Genomic DNA, 11,976 nt, shown 5'->3' with positions numbered 1-11,976 from the left:
TTACTATTTACAATTAGGCATATCTTGAACGTCTTGATCCTTTTTTCCCCCTCCTCCACATTTTGAGCTGACTTTCTCAGCTGTGGAGATCAATTTGGTAAAAACATGCTGGCAAAGTTAAAATGAACTGAAAGTTCTGTTAGGCAATCACACCGAGGGCCCACGTCTTGGCTTCTCAGTATGAAATGCAGCAACAGCCAGCTGTTGACATTGGGTGTCACGAGGACGGCCATTCCAAGTGTGTGCTTTGCAGAGCTGTGGACCTGGGCCCACTCCTGCAGGGCCGGTTGCAATGATCTTGTCTCTGCTCCTCTGGCTTCCTCCCCGCCTGCCCCAGGACAGTGAAGAGCAAAGTCCGGGAGGTTGAGCCCAGCGCAGACCCTCACCCTCTGACTTGTTTCTCCTGGTGCGCAGCAGTGCCCTTGTCCCTCGTTTCTGAAACTGTGTCTGGAGTTTGACTTAAGAACACAGCCCCGCAAACCTAGACTCAGATGACCCAAGTCCTGCTGGGCTGATGGTGGCACGAGGCGCGGGAGAGCCTGCAGCCTTCCGGGACACTGTAGGGTTCTGTGCCTTGATCTGCTGGGTGGTGGTTCTAGGCCTGCATTCATGTGGAAGTAGCAATTAGGCAGTCACTGTGCTTGTTTGGCCCACTCTGTGTGCCTCCTTGTTGGCTTGTGATACTGCATTTTAAAAATGAGAACAGCATGAACGAGCGCCCACTGGCAAGAGGGGCCCATGTTTCTTTCGTCCTCGCCCGGCTTTCTTCCATGCAGATTCTCTTGGTGCCACGTGGAGTCTTGTTGGGGCGGTGCGGATTCTGGACCGAGGGCGAGCAGTTCAGAGCCTTCTGTTCTCCCTCAACTCCTTTCCAGTTCCTTGCAATCCCTTCTAGTAAAGTGAGGCCCTGGTGCCTACTTGCCCTTCCTGCGGCCTCTAATAATTGAAGGGGAAGAGTGTGATCCCTCATCCTTTCTGAGCTGCGTCTTGTGGTCCTTTGTTCACAACTCACAGTAAATGCCTTCTCATGGTTCCTCTGGCGTGGGCTGGGTACTGAAGGTCATGTTGGAAATGGAGTCTCTCCTTTTAACCAGGGTGTCCAAGGGAGTCCATGGAGCTTCGTCTGATTTGGCTTCGTGAAGGGGATTGGTTGCATATGTGCTTACCCTCCCTTTCCCTGGCCCCTCAGTGGACCTGACGTGATTTCCCCTTCTCTGCTCCTTGCAGACCCCTTGTCGGTGTCCCCTGCCCGCTGGGCTGAGGAATATCTGGAGCAGTCAGAGGAGAAGCTGTGGCTGGGGGAGTCTGAGGGGACAACCACCGCTGATCGCTGGTGAGCCCCGCCACTGTGCTTTGGATTCCTGGAGAGGACGGCTCCTTCCAGCCTTCTCCAGCCACATCCTCCCGAAGCAATGTGCAATCCCTTCTTTCCTACTTTCATTTTTAAGGTTTCCTCCAGTGCTATTTATTGCACCAATCAGCCTCTCACATGTTGTGAAGCCAAGAGTCCTAACTAAACCCTACTGGACTCTGATGAACAAAACCCAAAACAAACTCCATGCCTTTGAGTCAGTGCTGCTTCACAGTGACCCTCCGGAGGGTTTCTGAGGCTGTACCTGTATGTCCCCTTTTGCAGGAGTACCAAGCCCAGTCTTTCTTCCCCAGAACTGCTGCTGGTTTCAAACGGCCAGCCATGCGGGTCCCAGCCCAATGCATAACCACTAGACCACCAGGGATCCTACCCAGTTCTGATAGCCTTACCCTTTGCACTCCTTTCCCTTTGGAGAGTTGAGCTTGCTCTTGTTTGTTCTTTCGCTCTGAAAGTATGATGCTTGGGAAAGGGAGAGGTAAAAGGCTGTAGCTGCGTTCCCACTCCCGCCCCAAAGACCTCCTTTAATGCAAATAGGAGTTGGAGTGGTGTCCCCCTCCCTCCCTCCTCATAGGAACTCTGATTGCCATGGGCTGGAAGTCGGGGCTGGCAGGGGAGGTGGCAGACGACTGTCACGTGAGATTAAGCCTCACCTTCTCAGGTACGATGAATATCACCCTGAGGAGGACCTGCAGCACACAGCCAGTGACTTCGTGGCCAAGGTGGATGACCCCAAGCTTGCTAACTCTGAGGTGAGCCATATCCTACGGCTTCTCGAGCAAGAGGCTGGCTTCTCTTGCCCCCATTTAAAGAGGTCTTTTCCTTCCTGTCCAGAGAGCAGACTTAGGGGCTGTGTCTCCTTTCCAGTATTCTCTCTCTCTCTCTCTCGTTTCCTCGTTTCCTCGTTTCCTTGTTTCCTTTTCTCGGTTCTGATGCTTTCTTCCACCTTTGGAGACAGAACTCCGTCTCCCGTTATTCTCTCCCGCTCTCCCTTTTTCCTGGCCAGGGTTGTCAGCACACGTTGTTTGCAGCTAGAGGTGGTCAGGGGAGGAGAGAGTGCAGGGTCCTCTTGGGCATGGTTCAGAGAGCACACCTGGAAGTCCTCTCCCCAGTGGCCCATGTGTGTTTCTGTGCCCCAGTTCCTGAAATTCGTGCGGCAGATTGGCGAGGGGCAGGTGTCTCTGGAGTCCGGTGCAGGGTCGGGCCAAGCTCAGGCAGAACAGTGGGCAGCAGAGTTTATTCAGCAGCAGGTAGGACATTGACGCGTCCTAGTCCCACCTCAGGAGCAGCTGGTGGCCCCGGCTTTCGGGCTCGGGGTGCAGCGGTCCTCGATGGGGAGGGGTTGTTCTGGCCAGCTTCTCCCGGTAGCGCACAGGGACTGAGCTGGGTGGGAAAGAGGTGCCGAGGAGGGGCTCCTCCTCAGGAGTGTTGAGGTGGGTGGTGGTGTGTGTGTGTGTGTGTGGGGGTGCTGGCTGCGGTGCGGGGGATGCAGAGGTGGTGGTGGTGAGCAGCGTTCTTTGTCACAGGGAACCTCGGAGGCCTGGGTTGACCAGTTCACGAGACCCGCGAACACCTCGGCCCTGGATGTGGAGTTTGAGAGAGCCAAGTCGGCTGTAGAGGTGAGCCCAGGGAGCCAGGCACAGGCCCCCAAGAGGAAGACTCCCTCAGCAGGAGTGGGTGTTCGTGACATCGAAGGGGAGGGTGACTGCATTTCATAGCATTCCTGGGCCAGCTGTGTCGGAATTAGGGGCCGGGCCGGGGAGTGCCTTTTCGAAAATGCTGATTCTGACTGTTAGGGGCCAGAATCGGAAACATCCGTGTCTTAAGAGAGCTTTCCAGGATCGAGAGCCTTCCTGAAACTGCAGGCCTACTCCCTCGAGCCCGAGTCTGCGTGGACCGAGGGTGGCAGGGTGACCACGAGGAGTCTCTGGTTGCATCTCCCTTCCCGTCCTTACAGTCTGATGTCGATTTCTGGGACAAGTTGCAGGCAGAGTTGGAGGAGATGGCCAAGCGAGATGCCGAGGCTCACCCCTGGTTGTCCGACTTTGATGACCTCGCAGCTGCTTCCTATGATAAGGTAAGGACTCGCTTTTCTGGTTCCAGAATTTCTTTCATTGTCTCTCCTCTGATTCTGTAACTGAAAGATGCTCACGTTGAATATTCTCATTTTCCGGATCCCTTCCCTTAAAAGAAGTGTGAGTCGGCCCCTTGCTCCAGCCCTTCTCCAGTCTTCCAGTGGGTCTTCTTGGGCTGCAGCACGGTGAACGTTACCGTATGTGGATATGACAACGCAACGCAGTATCTGGAACGAGTCCGGGCTTGCACCTGATGCAGATTGTGACCCATTGGAGAAGATTGTGAACTCCCTCGGTGGGGAGTGGTACTTTGACTCCACATCTCAATATCTTTGTTTTTGTTGTTGTTAATGTTGTATGGTGAACTGGGTGAAGGCTTACAGAGCAAATCATTTTTTTTATTCAATAATTGACACACACTTTGTTTCATGCTATTAATTGCAGTCCCTACTGTGTAACATTACCTGTCCCGCTTCCTCCTTGTGTTTCCTGTTTTCATTCCTCCTCCCTGTCCCTTCTGATTAAATGCTGCCCTTTTTATCTTAAAGGACTAATTATTCTCAAGTGTACCTTCCTAGGGTTATTGGCTTCCCTATCGACCTGTCTGGTGTTGCTGAAAATTGAGCTTTGGGGGTGAGTTCATTTCCAGACCTGAAGGATGGCGAAGGGCCAGTCTCAAGGGTTCTCCCAGTGCCTGTCTGACCTGCCAGCCCGGTCTATTATGCTTTTGAGTTTTGGACCGCACTCTTCTGCTGTGTCCGGGACCTTCTGATGTGCACTTGGTAGTGGTAGCAGACACTGTGTTTCTGGCCTCTGGTCTCAAGGGTTGTGGAGGTGGAGGTTGGCGTGGTCCACTAGTCCTTTGGGCTAAGGGTTCTCTGCATCTTTGTCTTCACTCTTGGCACTGGGTGGAGAGAGACTAATATTGGCACCTTAGATGGCCACTCGGGACCTCCCGAGACCCTAGTTGCCACTGACCAGAGTGGGATATAGAAGGTTGTTGTGGACTAGGAACCCTTATGGTGATTAGCTTGCATAGATTTCGAGGTCACGGCAGTACTGCCAGCCCCATCCTGAATGCTGTGGGTGCTAAGAGTTTCTCCAGAATGCTCTTTTCATTTATGCACATATTCTAGTATTGGAAAACTCTTCTCTAGCCAGTCCTGCAAGAAGGATAGTTCGCACAGATAAGGAACCAGCATTGTGGTTGCAGGAGGATGACACTGATCTGTTGCATTGGAGGGACATAAAGGACATCCCAATCACGCCTATTGCCGTACACAGGCACACACACGTGTGTGTATGATGTAGTAGTACGGTGTTTCAAGTGGAAGTTTATTTTGATGGAGTTCAGTGAGCTTGGTTGCATTTCCCGGAGTATTGTCCAGCTTCTCAGTATTTCCTTCTTCTTCTTTGTCTCCCGTACTCCGGCTCCCTGTCCTCCTGTAGCTTCCACCGTTGTTCTAGGGTGTGTGCGGGTGTTGGCCTCACGTAGCTGTTTGTCTGATGAAGCACAGCAGTCACAGGCGATATGGTGTGCGTTTTCTAAGCCAGTCTGGTATCTGGACAAAGGTGACGACGGAATGGCCTCACTTCTGAGTTCGCAGGACTGTGTTAGAGTGGTAGTCTTCCTCTCGTCTCCGATGGCCCAGTCAGTGTGCCCTTTTTTAGGGATTTGAGTGTTTTTCTACGGTTTTCTCCCCTTCTCTCTGGGACCTTCGGTTGTGTCCCTGGTTAGAACGGTCAGCCGTGGGAGCTGAGCCCTGTGTAATGTGCGCAGGTCTCGGGCTAGATGAGGGAGACATGTTCTGTTTGTCCGCTGGACTAATGTAGGAGTCTTTGGCTTCTATCATTTCCGGTTTGCTCCACATAAGTAGAGAACAATAGTTATATCTTAGGGAGTGGCTTGCAGCTTTTCGTGACTCACTAAACTGGGATATAGACCATTTTCTTTATGAACTTGGTTGATCAGGTCGTCCCAGGACACGTGGTCCGAGTCTTCAAGCCTAGGATACCAATCCCGAGAGGGGTCTGGTTATGTCTAGGTAGTAGCTGTGACCATGACCCCTATGTGGTTTAGTATGTATGTGAACACACATGCAGTGCATATAAACGTGTATATACATATGGCAGCAGGTGCATCTGTGTATGCACTCTCTTATACTCTATGTGCCTACATACTCCCATGTATGCATACAAGACTTCACGTCTACCTGTGTAACCACACACATATTTCTTGTTATAATTGTTGTTACAAAACTGCATGTTACAAAAACCATTTACCAAAATCACCCATATATGTTTCTTAGGGTCTTGATTAACCTTGGATAAATTGGGCAGACTTCTCCAGTACTTGGTGTTGAATTTCCTATCACCAAAAGAACAACTGTTTACTGCTGAGAAAGAGATCCCTCCTCCCTCTCCCTCCCATTCCTCGCCATCCTCGGTCACTGCTCTCTGTGTGTGTACCTATCCTGGGTATTTTATGAACGTGAGACTGTACGATAGCTGTCTTACTGTGATTGACTTACTTTGCTCAGATCCACTCATGCTGTGCTTGGGGGACTCCGCCTCATTGACAGTTGCGTGGGATTCCCTTGTCTGCATGGACAGTGTGTACACGTCGCCTGTCGGTTTTGCTCTGGTGAGGCGTACTGCAGTGATTCTAGATGTGCCTGTATCTGTCCTTGGGTCGTAAGGCATTGCTATTTCTCGCTTCCTGAGGCAGTGCCATGCTTTTTGTCATAGTGGTTGTACCATTTTATAGTTCTGCCTGTGTAGTAACAGGCCCTGGTCGGCATCTACTCGGCAGTGAGTTTGGTTTTGGTATATATTAAGGAAGTATTCAAAGCAATGAGGATAGTATCTATTAGAGTATTTAAAACTTCTTGGCGAGACTCTGGCGTATAGTCTCATTTGATGCTCTCAGTAGCTCTGAGAAGGCAAACATTGTTTTCATTAGGAAATGGACTTAAAGGTAGATGACAATCATTTATTTTCCCTACAGGGTGGTGCAACATATGGATTGATGATGGACAATATTAAGGTGGAGTGCAGAAGGATTTATTCTATTGAGTTCTAATGGTCTAGGGCTGGGCTTGGCCCGTGACCTCATTTTCTGTGGCCTGCGAACTGAGAATGGTTTGAGTGTTTCTACCTGGTGAGCATTCCGGATGTGGAAACGCAGGCCTATCGAAGACTCCCTGGAATGGACTCACCCCTCTCATGGGTCGGCGTTTGTCCTCCTGCCTCGCTCCCCACGAGTTGTGAGCGGGAGAGGCAGTGTGAGCCTGACACGGGATGGTTTGACTCGAGCCAGACACGATGACCTGTGGCCTGTAATCCCCGTGTCCTCTTGGGCCCCAGCTTCTTTCTTCCTCATCCCCGTTGAGGCTCATCCTCCCATCCGCTGCTTTGACCCCTGAGCTCTCCCCGGAGGGCTTTCTCACTTGCCTCCCTTCCTTGCAGGGGTACCACTTTGAGGAGGAGAACCCCCTGCGTGACCACCCCCAGCCTTTTGAGGAAGGGTTGCGGCGACTTCAGGGGGGGGACCTGCCAAATGCTGTGCTGCTCTTTGAGGCGGCCGTGCAGCAGGACCCAGAGCACATGGAAGTGAGTGGCGCGTTCTCCTGGAGCCTGCCTCCTGCTGCTGAGCGCAGCCCTAGATTGGGCAGTGCAGCTGGGTTAGGGCCTGCGTGCTGGCCGGTGGCCGAGGGCTGAGAGCAAGATGGTGAGCCAGGGCAGCAGAGTAGGAGAGGATGGGAAGGTGCATCCAAGGGTGATGGGATCTGTCAACTTCCCTCTAGGCCTGGCAGTACCTGGGTACCACTCAGGCCGAGAATGAGCAAGAACTGCTAGCCATCAGTGCGCTGCGCAGGTGAGTACACAGAAAGGTGGGGCGAGGGGTGGCTGCAGGTCTCTGCAGGAGCGTGCAGGAGGGTAGGAGCCCAGGCCCAGTTCCTTGTCTTCCTCTGGCCACGACCACGAGTGATTTCTATCACACTGAAGTTGAGAGAGAGTTGGCGATAACTGGCTCTAGTCTCTTCACCAGCTTTGGATTTCTTGGTGAGGCCACGGCTGGTTCCTTGGTCACTGGCGTTTGCCTCTTCACTGAGCTGCACCTTGACTATTAGCTCCCATGCCAGAGGATGCCTCTGGATCTCTCCTTGGGGAGGGTGGGTAGGGGGTGAGGGGCGAGGGGTGGGGTGGGTTGTGGTTGGATTGGTGAGGCTGTTGATCCGCATCAGGACACTTGGTTTCAATTGCTGGGAACTGATGGGTGCCAGTGCCACTGCTGATGCCAGGCCCGCCCTCTTCTGTCCCAACAGATGCCTGGAGCTAAAGCCGGACAACCGGACAGCACTGATGGCACTGGCGGTCAGCTTCACCAACGAGTCCCTGCAGCGCCAGGCCTGTGACACCCTGCGAGACTGGCTGCGCTGCACACCTGCCTACGCCCACCTGGTGCCCCAGAGCGAAGAGGGGGCCAGTGGGGCAGGGCTCGGCCCTGGCAAGCGCGTCCTGGGATCTCTCGTATCTGAGTGAGTGCGAGGGACCGAGTCCCAGGGGGGGAGATGGGACCTGATTTCGGAAGTGTGGGTTCATTGAGACCCAGGGGCCCAATACTGGGATGGGGACCATGGGACCCACTTGGAGGAGAAGGTCTCCGTTCTACAGGTTAGTGTTAGAGTGAAGCAGAAAAACCGGTTTCTGGGTTAGAGTTTGGGACGGCTGGGATCTTGGACACGTGGTTGGCTGACTAAGGAGTTCACCGTGGAGGGTGTGGCAATGTAAACATAACCGTCTACTGACTTAGTTTCTGTGTTTCCCCGACTCCTCCTCCAGCTCCCTGTTTCTTGAAGTTAAAGAGCTCTTTCTGGCAGCTGTGCGCCTGGACCCTTCTTCCATCGACCCTGATGTGCAGTGCGGTCTCGGCGTCCTTTTCAACCTCAGTGGGGAGTATGACAAAGCCGTGGACTGTTTCACAGCCGCTCTCAGTGTTCGCCCCAATGTGAGCCTCCGGGGAGGACGGGTCCTTTGTTGGGACTCTGGGAGCCATGGGCTGTTTTTCCCAGTGTTCCCTAGGCTGCTTGCCCGGGGAGGATTGAGGAGAGAAGGGTGGGAGTCCAGGGTCACCGGGATATGAGAGCAGAGTCTGCCTGGGTGGAGAGTTAACATTGTGGCCAACTGTTGAGAAAGGAGTGGGAGGGGCCACCCCTGCTGGCACAACAGAGTGGGGAGGGCGTGGGGGTGGAGAGAGTTCGTGTGCCTGATGTGTCAGCGTCTCCATCCCAGGACTATTTGCTGTGGAACAAGCTAGGAGCCACCCTGGCCAATGGAAATCAGAGTGAAGAAGCCGTAGCTGCCTACCGCCGGGCCCTCGAGCTGCAACCTGGCTACATCCGTTCCCGCTATAATCTGGGCATCAGCTGCATCAACCTCGGGGCTCACCGGTGAGAGTGTCTGTTGACTAATGGATGCATGGGTCCCCTGGGTCCATTCCCCCCCCCCCGTTTCCAGCTCCTCATTCCTGGCTTTTGGGTGTGTCTCTCCCGATGCCAACAGACGCCCGCCGTCCAGGGCCATTCTGCTCACCAGCTCTCGCTCCGCTTCTTCCTTACAGGGAGGCTGCCGAGCACTTTCTGGAGGCCTTGAACATGCAGAGGAAAAGCCGGGGCCCTCGGGGCACAGGGGGCGCCATGTCAGAGAACATCTGGAGCACGCTGCGTTTGGCGCTGTCTATGTTAGGGCAGAGCGATGCCTATGGGGCAGCGGATGCCCGGGATTTGTCCATGCTCCTCGATTTGTTTGGCATGCCCCAGTGACAGTGGGATGGGCTGCCCTGTGAGTGTCTGCTTGGAGGGGTCCCCGCGCTGGCTGTGACTCCCTCTCCCCAAACGGGCCTGCCAAGGGGGTGGGCTGATGACCATAAGCGGTACGACCTCTCAGGAGCTGCCTCAGGATAGGGTCAGGTAGTCCGTGTTCTAGTCCCTACGTGACGGTAGGACAAGGAGCTGTGTGCTCTCTGTCCTTGGTACTTCAAGGGCCGCGTGCACATCCAGCGACCGATCTCTCTGCCCATCATGCCCTTTCTTGGTGCTGCTTTTTGGGTAGGACCCAAAGATAGGGGGTATCTGTTACCATCAGCTGCCATTTCTTATAGGGCCTACACCATTTGTAATGTCTGTTGTGTCCCGTCCCCCCACTTTTCTGGGAGTTGATAGTGTAGCATCTGTAGTCAGTGACGTGTTGAAGGTTCTCCAACGATGACAACAGCTGGGAGGAGGTGTGTTAGGGGCTGGAGCTCACCTTTGGAAGAGATGTTCATGGTTCTGGCATACTTGGCCTTCTCCTGGTCTTCTGCTCAGATTCCCTGCATGGTACTGCAAGCAGAAATGCTGGCACCATAATCATTGTGGGCGTGCGCTGAAGCTTAGATGTGGATCATCAAGGGGCCAGGGCCAAATGCCGCAGAGTGTGTGGGGGTGGGTGCTGTGAGGATTGAGACTAGAGGGGACCAGATGGGGCCAGATCCAGGGCTCTGTTCTAGGGGCTTTGGTGGGAGGACCCTAGTGAGCAGGGTGCCGCTGTGAGGGCAGCAAACCCACCTCTTACAAAGGCCTGTTTGTGGGAGTTGAGCATTTGGGGAGTTTGGGGATCACAGCCTTGCCAAATTCTTTCAAAGAGGGGCACCAGTGTTATTGTATGTCTTTGTCGTCCTTCTTGAACTGTTTCTAGGGGAGAGTGTAAACAAGTCCGCCTCCCTGTTACCTCACAAGGTGAAGAGTAAGGGAAGATGAAGGAGCCCCTTGGAGTCTTCGCAATGCTCCTGCGTGGAGATATGCAAGCCCCCAGAAATGACTGCTAAGCCTCTTGCCTTGTCTCAGTAGCTAATGATCAGAGAGATTTTTTTTTTTAAAACCTACCATGGTCTCAAAGTTCCATCCTGAAATATATTTTTATCTGTAGGAATGTGTATATGATTTAAAAATAAAAATGTAAAATATTTGTATGAATAATAAACAGCTGACACGGGTTTGAAGCTTGTTGCTGGTTGTGAAGGTCGGGCGGAAGGTGGGTTGGTGTTTGAAGAATTGGTATTCAGGAGTATTCCCCTTCTATCTTCAAGATCGCTTTGGAAGATTGATTATCCATCTAGCTAATCATCCTGAAGAAGCTAATATGTGCTTGGTGGTGGTATGAATAGATGGACAGGGTGCCCCTCGTCATAGAGCTGATGTTCCAGCGAAAGGGACAATGTTTAGCAATCACAGACCTTTACACTGTTTTGCTGCCACAGAGGAAAACACAGTGTCGTATAAAGGTTAAAGGTACCCTGGGTGGCACTGAAGAAGCACACCAGCCTGTGTGACTCAAGGCTTATAAATAATAAAGTCCAAATCCAGGGGAGGGAATGGTGAGTTGAATGCTGAACACTCAGTTTATAGAAGGCTGTGGTCGACAGTGGAAGCCCCAAATCCACTTGCAGGGTCCCAAGAACATTGAGCTTTTGATGACAGTCCAGAGATGTGATGAGCCCTGCTGTCCAGGAGCATTGTCAAGTTGATGACAGATGGAATGAGGCTAAGGCGTAACACCTTATTTGATCTCCCTTTTGACCTATTTTGGATTGCTTGGGGGTGTAGTGGGTGTGCACTGGGCCGTGGCCCACAAAGTCAGCAGTCCGAAACAGCAGCAGCTCAGAGGGAGAAAGATGGCCCAGAGACCCGCGGGGGCTCAGTATTAGTCAGCATTGACTCGAGGAGGTGAGTTTTGGACAGTTTGAGGAGCCCTGGTTGTGTAATGATTGTGCGTTAGGCTGATAACTGCAAGGTCAGCAGTTCTAAACCACCACTCATGGGGAGAGAGATGGGGCTTTCTACTTCCCTAAAGAGTTAACGACCGTGTCTTACAGGGTCGCTATGAATCAGCACCTACATAATGGTGGTGAGATTTTTTTTTTCAGTTTGATCTATTTTAAATTTGTTCCAGATTTTAGTATTTTATGCTTTTCTCTTTCCGTTGAAGTTTTTCTGTTTTATTTTGCCATTATTATTTTTTAATCCCAATTTTGTATGTTTTTTTTTTTCTGTTTGTGAAATCCAGGAGAGGTAAATATACAGGGTCAGCAACTGGATTAATAATTACCTAGGGACATGGCAGGGAGGTTTGGAGGGAGATGGGAAGCTAATGGGTACAAAGAAGAGAATGTTGAGTACAAGAAAGAAAATGTTCTAAAATTGATTGTAGTGATTGCACAAAGCTGCTTAATGCCCTTGAACAATTGAGTTGTGTCACAGGTGAATTATACTGCCAAAAAAAGGCCCCCAGGTGTGGTGTGGACAGTTTGGCTTGAGAGTCAGCCTGAGGTTGGTGGTTCCTGGAAGCTGCAGACTGAATGCTGTTGAACTGAGGTGTGAAGAACAAACAAATCTTCCTTGCAAGTTAGCCAGAGGCCTCCTTAGATGTGAAAATGGCGAGACTTTTGTCTCATGTACTTTAGACAGGTTATCAGAAGGAACCGGTCTTTGG

At 52.2% G+C, this 11,976-nt stretch overlaps 2 protein-coding genes across 7 annotated transcripts in view; both read left to right on the top strand.

Moving 5' to 3' along the window:
* Positions 1-10,480, top strand: part of PEX5 (peroxisomal biogenesis factor 5) — an 18,575-nt gene extending 8,095 nt beyond the window's left edge. For 2 of the 6 annotated variants that reach the window (XM_045295988.1, XM_004708146.3), the window contains exons 6-16: positions 1,228-1,333; positions 2,031-2,121; positions 2,509-2,619; positions 2,896-2,988; positions 3,327-3,446; positions 6,913-7,056; positions 7,251-7,321; positions 7,773-7,985; positions 8,290-8,455; positions 8,740-8,897; positions 9,068-10,480. In XM_045295988.1, coding sequence (XP_045151923.1) covers positions 1,228-1,333; positions 2,031-2,121; positions 2,509-2,619; positions 2,896-2,988; positions 3,327-3,446; positions 6,913-7,056; positions 7,251-7,321; positions 7,773-7,985; positions 8,290-8,455; positions 8,740-8,897; positions 9,068-9,269 — 1,475 coding nt within the window. In that variant the 3' untranslated portion in view covers positions 9,270-10,480. The remainder of the gene's footprint in view (positions 1-1,227; positions 1,334-2,030; positions 2,122-2,508; positions 2,620-2,895; positions 2,989-3,326; positions 3,447-6,912; positions 7,057-7,250; positions 7,322-7,772; positions 7,986-8,289; positions 8,456-8,739; positions 8,898-9,067) is intronic. The other 4 variants (XM_045295989.1, XM_004708147.2, XM_030887238.2 and 1 more) reach the window with 4 other exon arrangements.
* A 632-nt stretch (positions 10,481-11,112) lies between these two features.
* The window catches only part of LOC101664341 (antigen WC1.1-like), a 56,239-nt gene continuing 55,375 nt past the window's right edge, over positions 11,113-11,976 (top strand). The window contains exon 1 of the mRNA XM_045295996.1: positions 11,113-11,210. The gene's annotated coding sequence lies outside the window, so the exon portion shown is untranslated. The remainder of the gene's footprint in view (positions 11,211-11,976) is intronic.

This window comes from Echinops telfairi, unplaced genomic scaffold, assembly GCF_000313985.2.
Source record: "Echinops telfairi isolate 266 unplaced genomic scaffold, ASM31398v2 ScPeMD7_7356;HRSCAF=8355, whole genome shotgun sequence".
In the NCBI taxonomy this organism is placed as follows: domain Eukaryota; kingdom Metazoa; phylum Chordata; class Mammalia; order Afrosoricida; family Tenrecidae; genus Echinops; species Echinops telfairi.
Note: the sequence above shows the minus strand (reverse complement) of the source record. Positions and strands in the feature narration are given on the sequence as shown.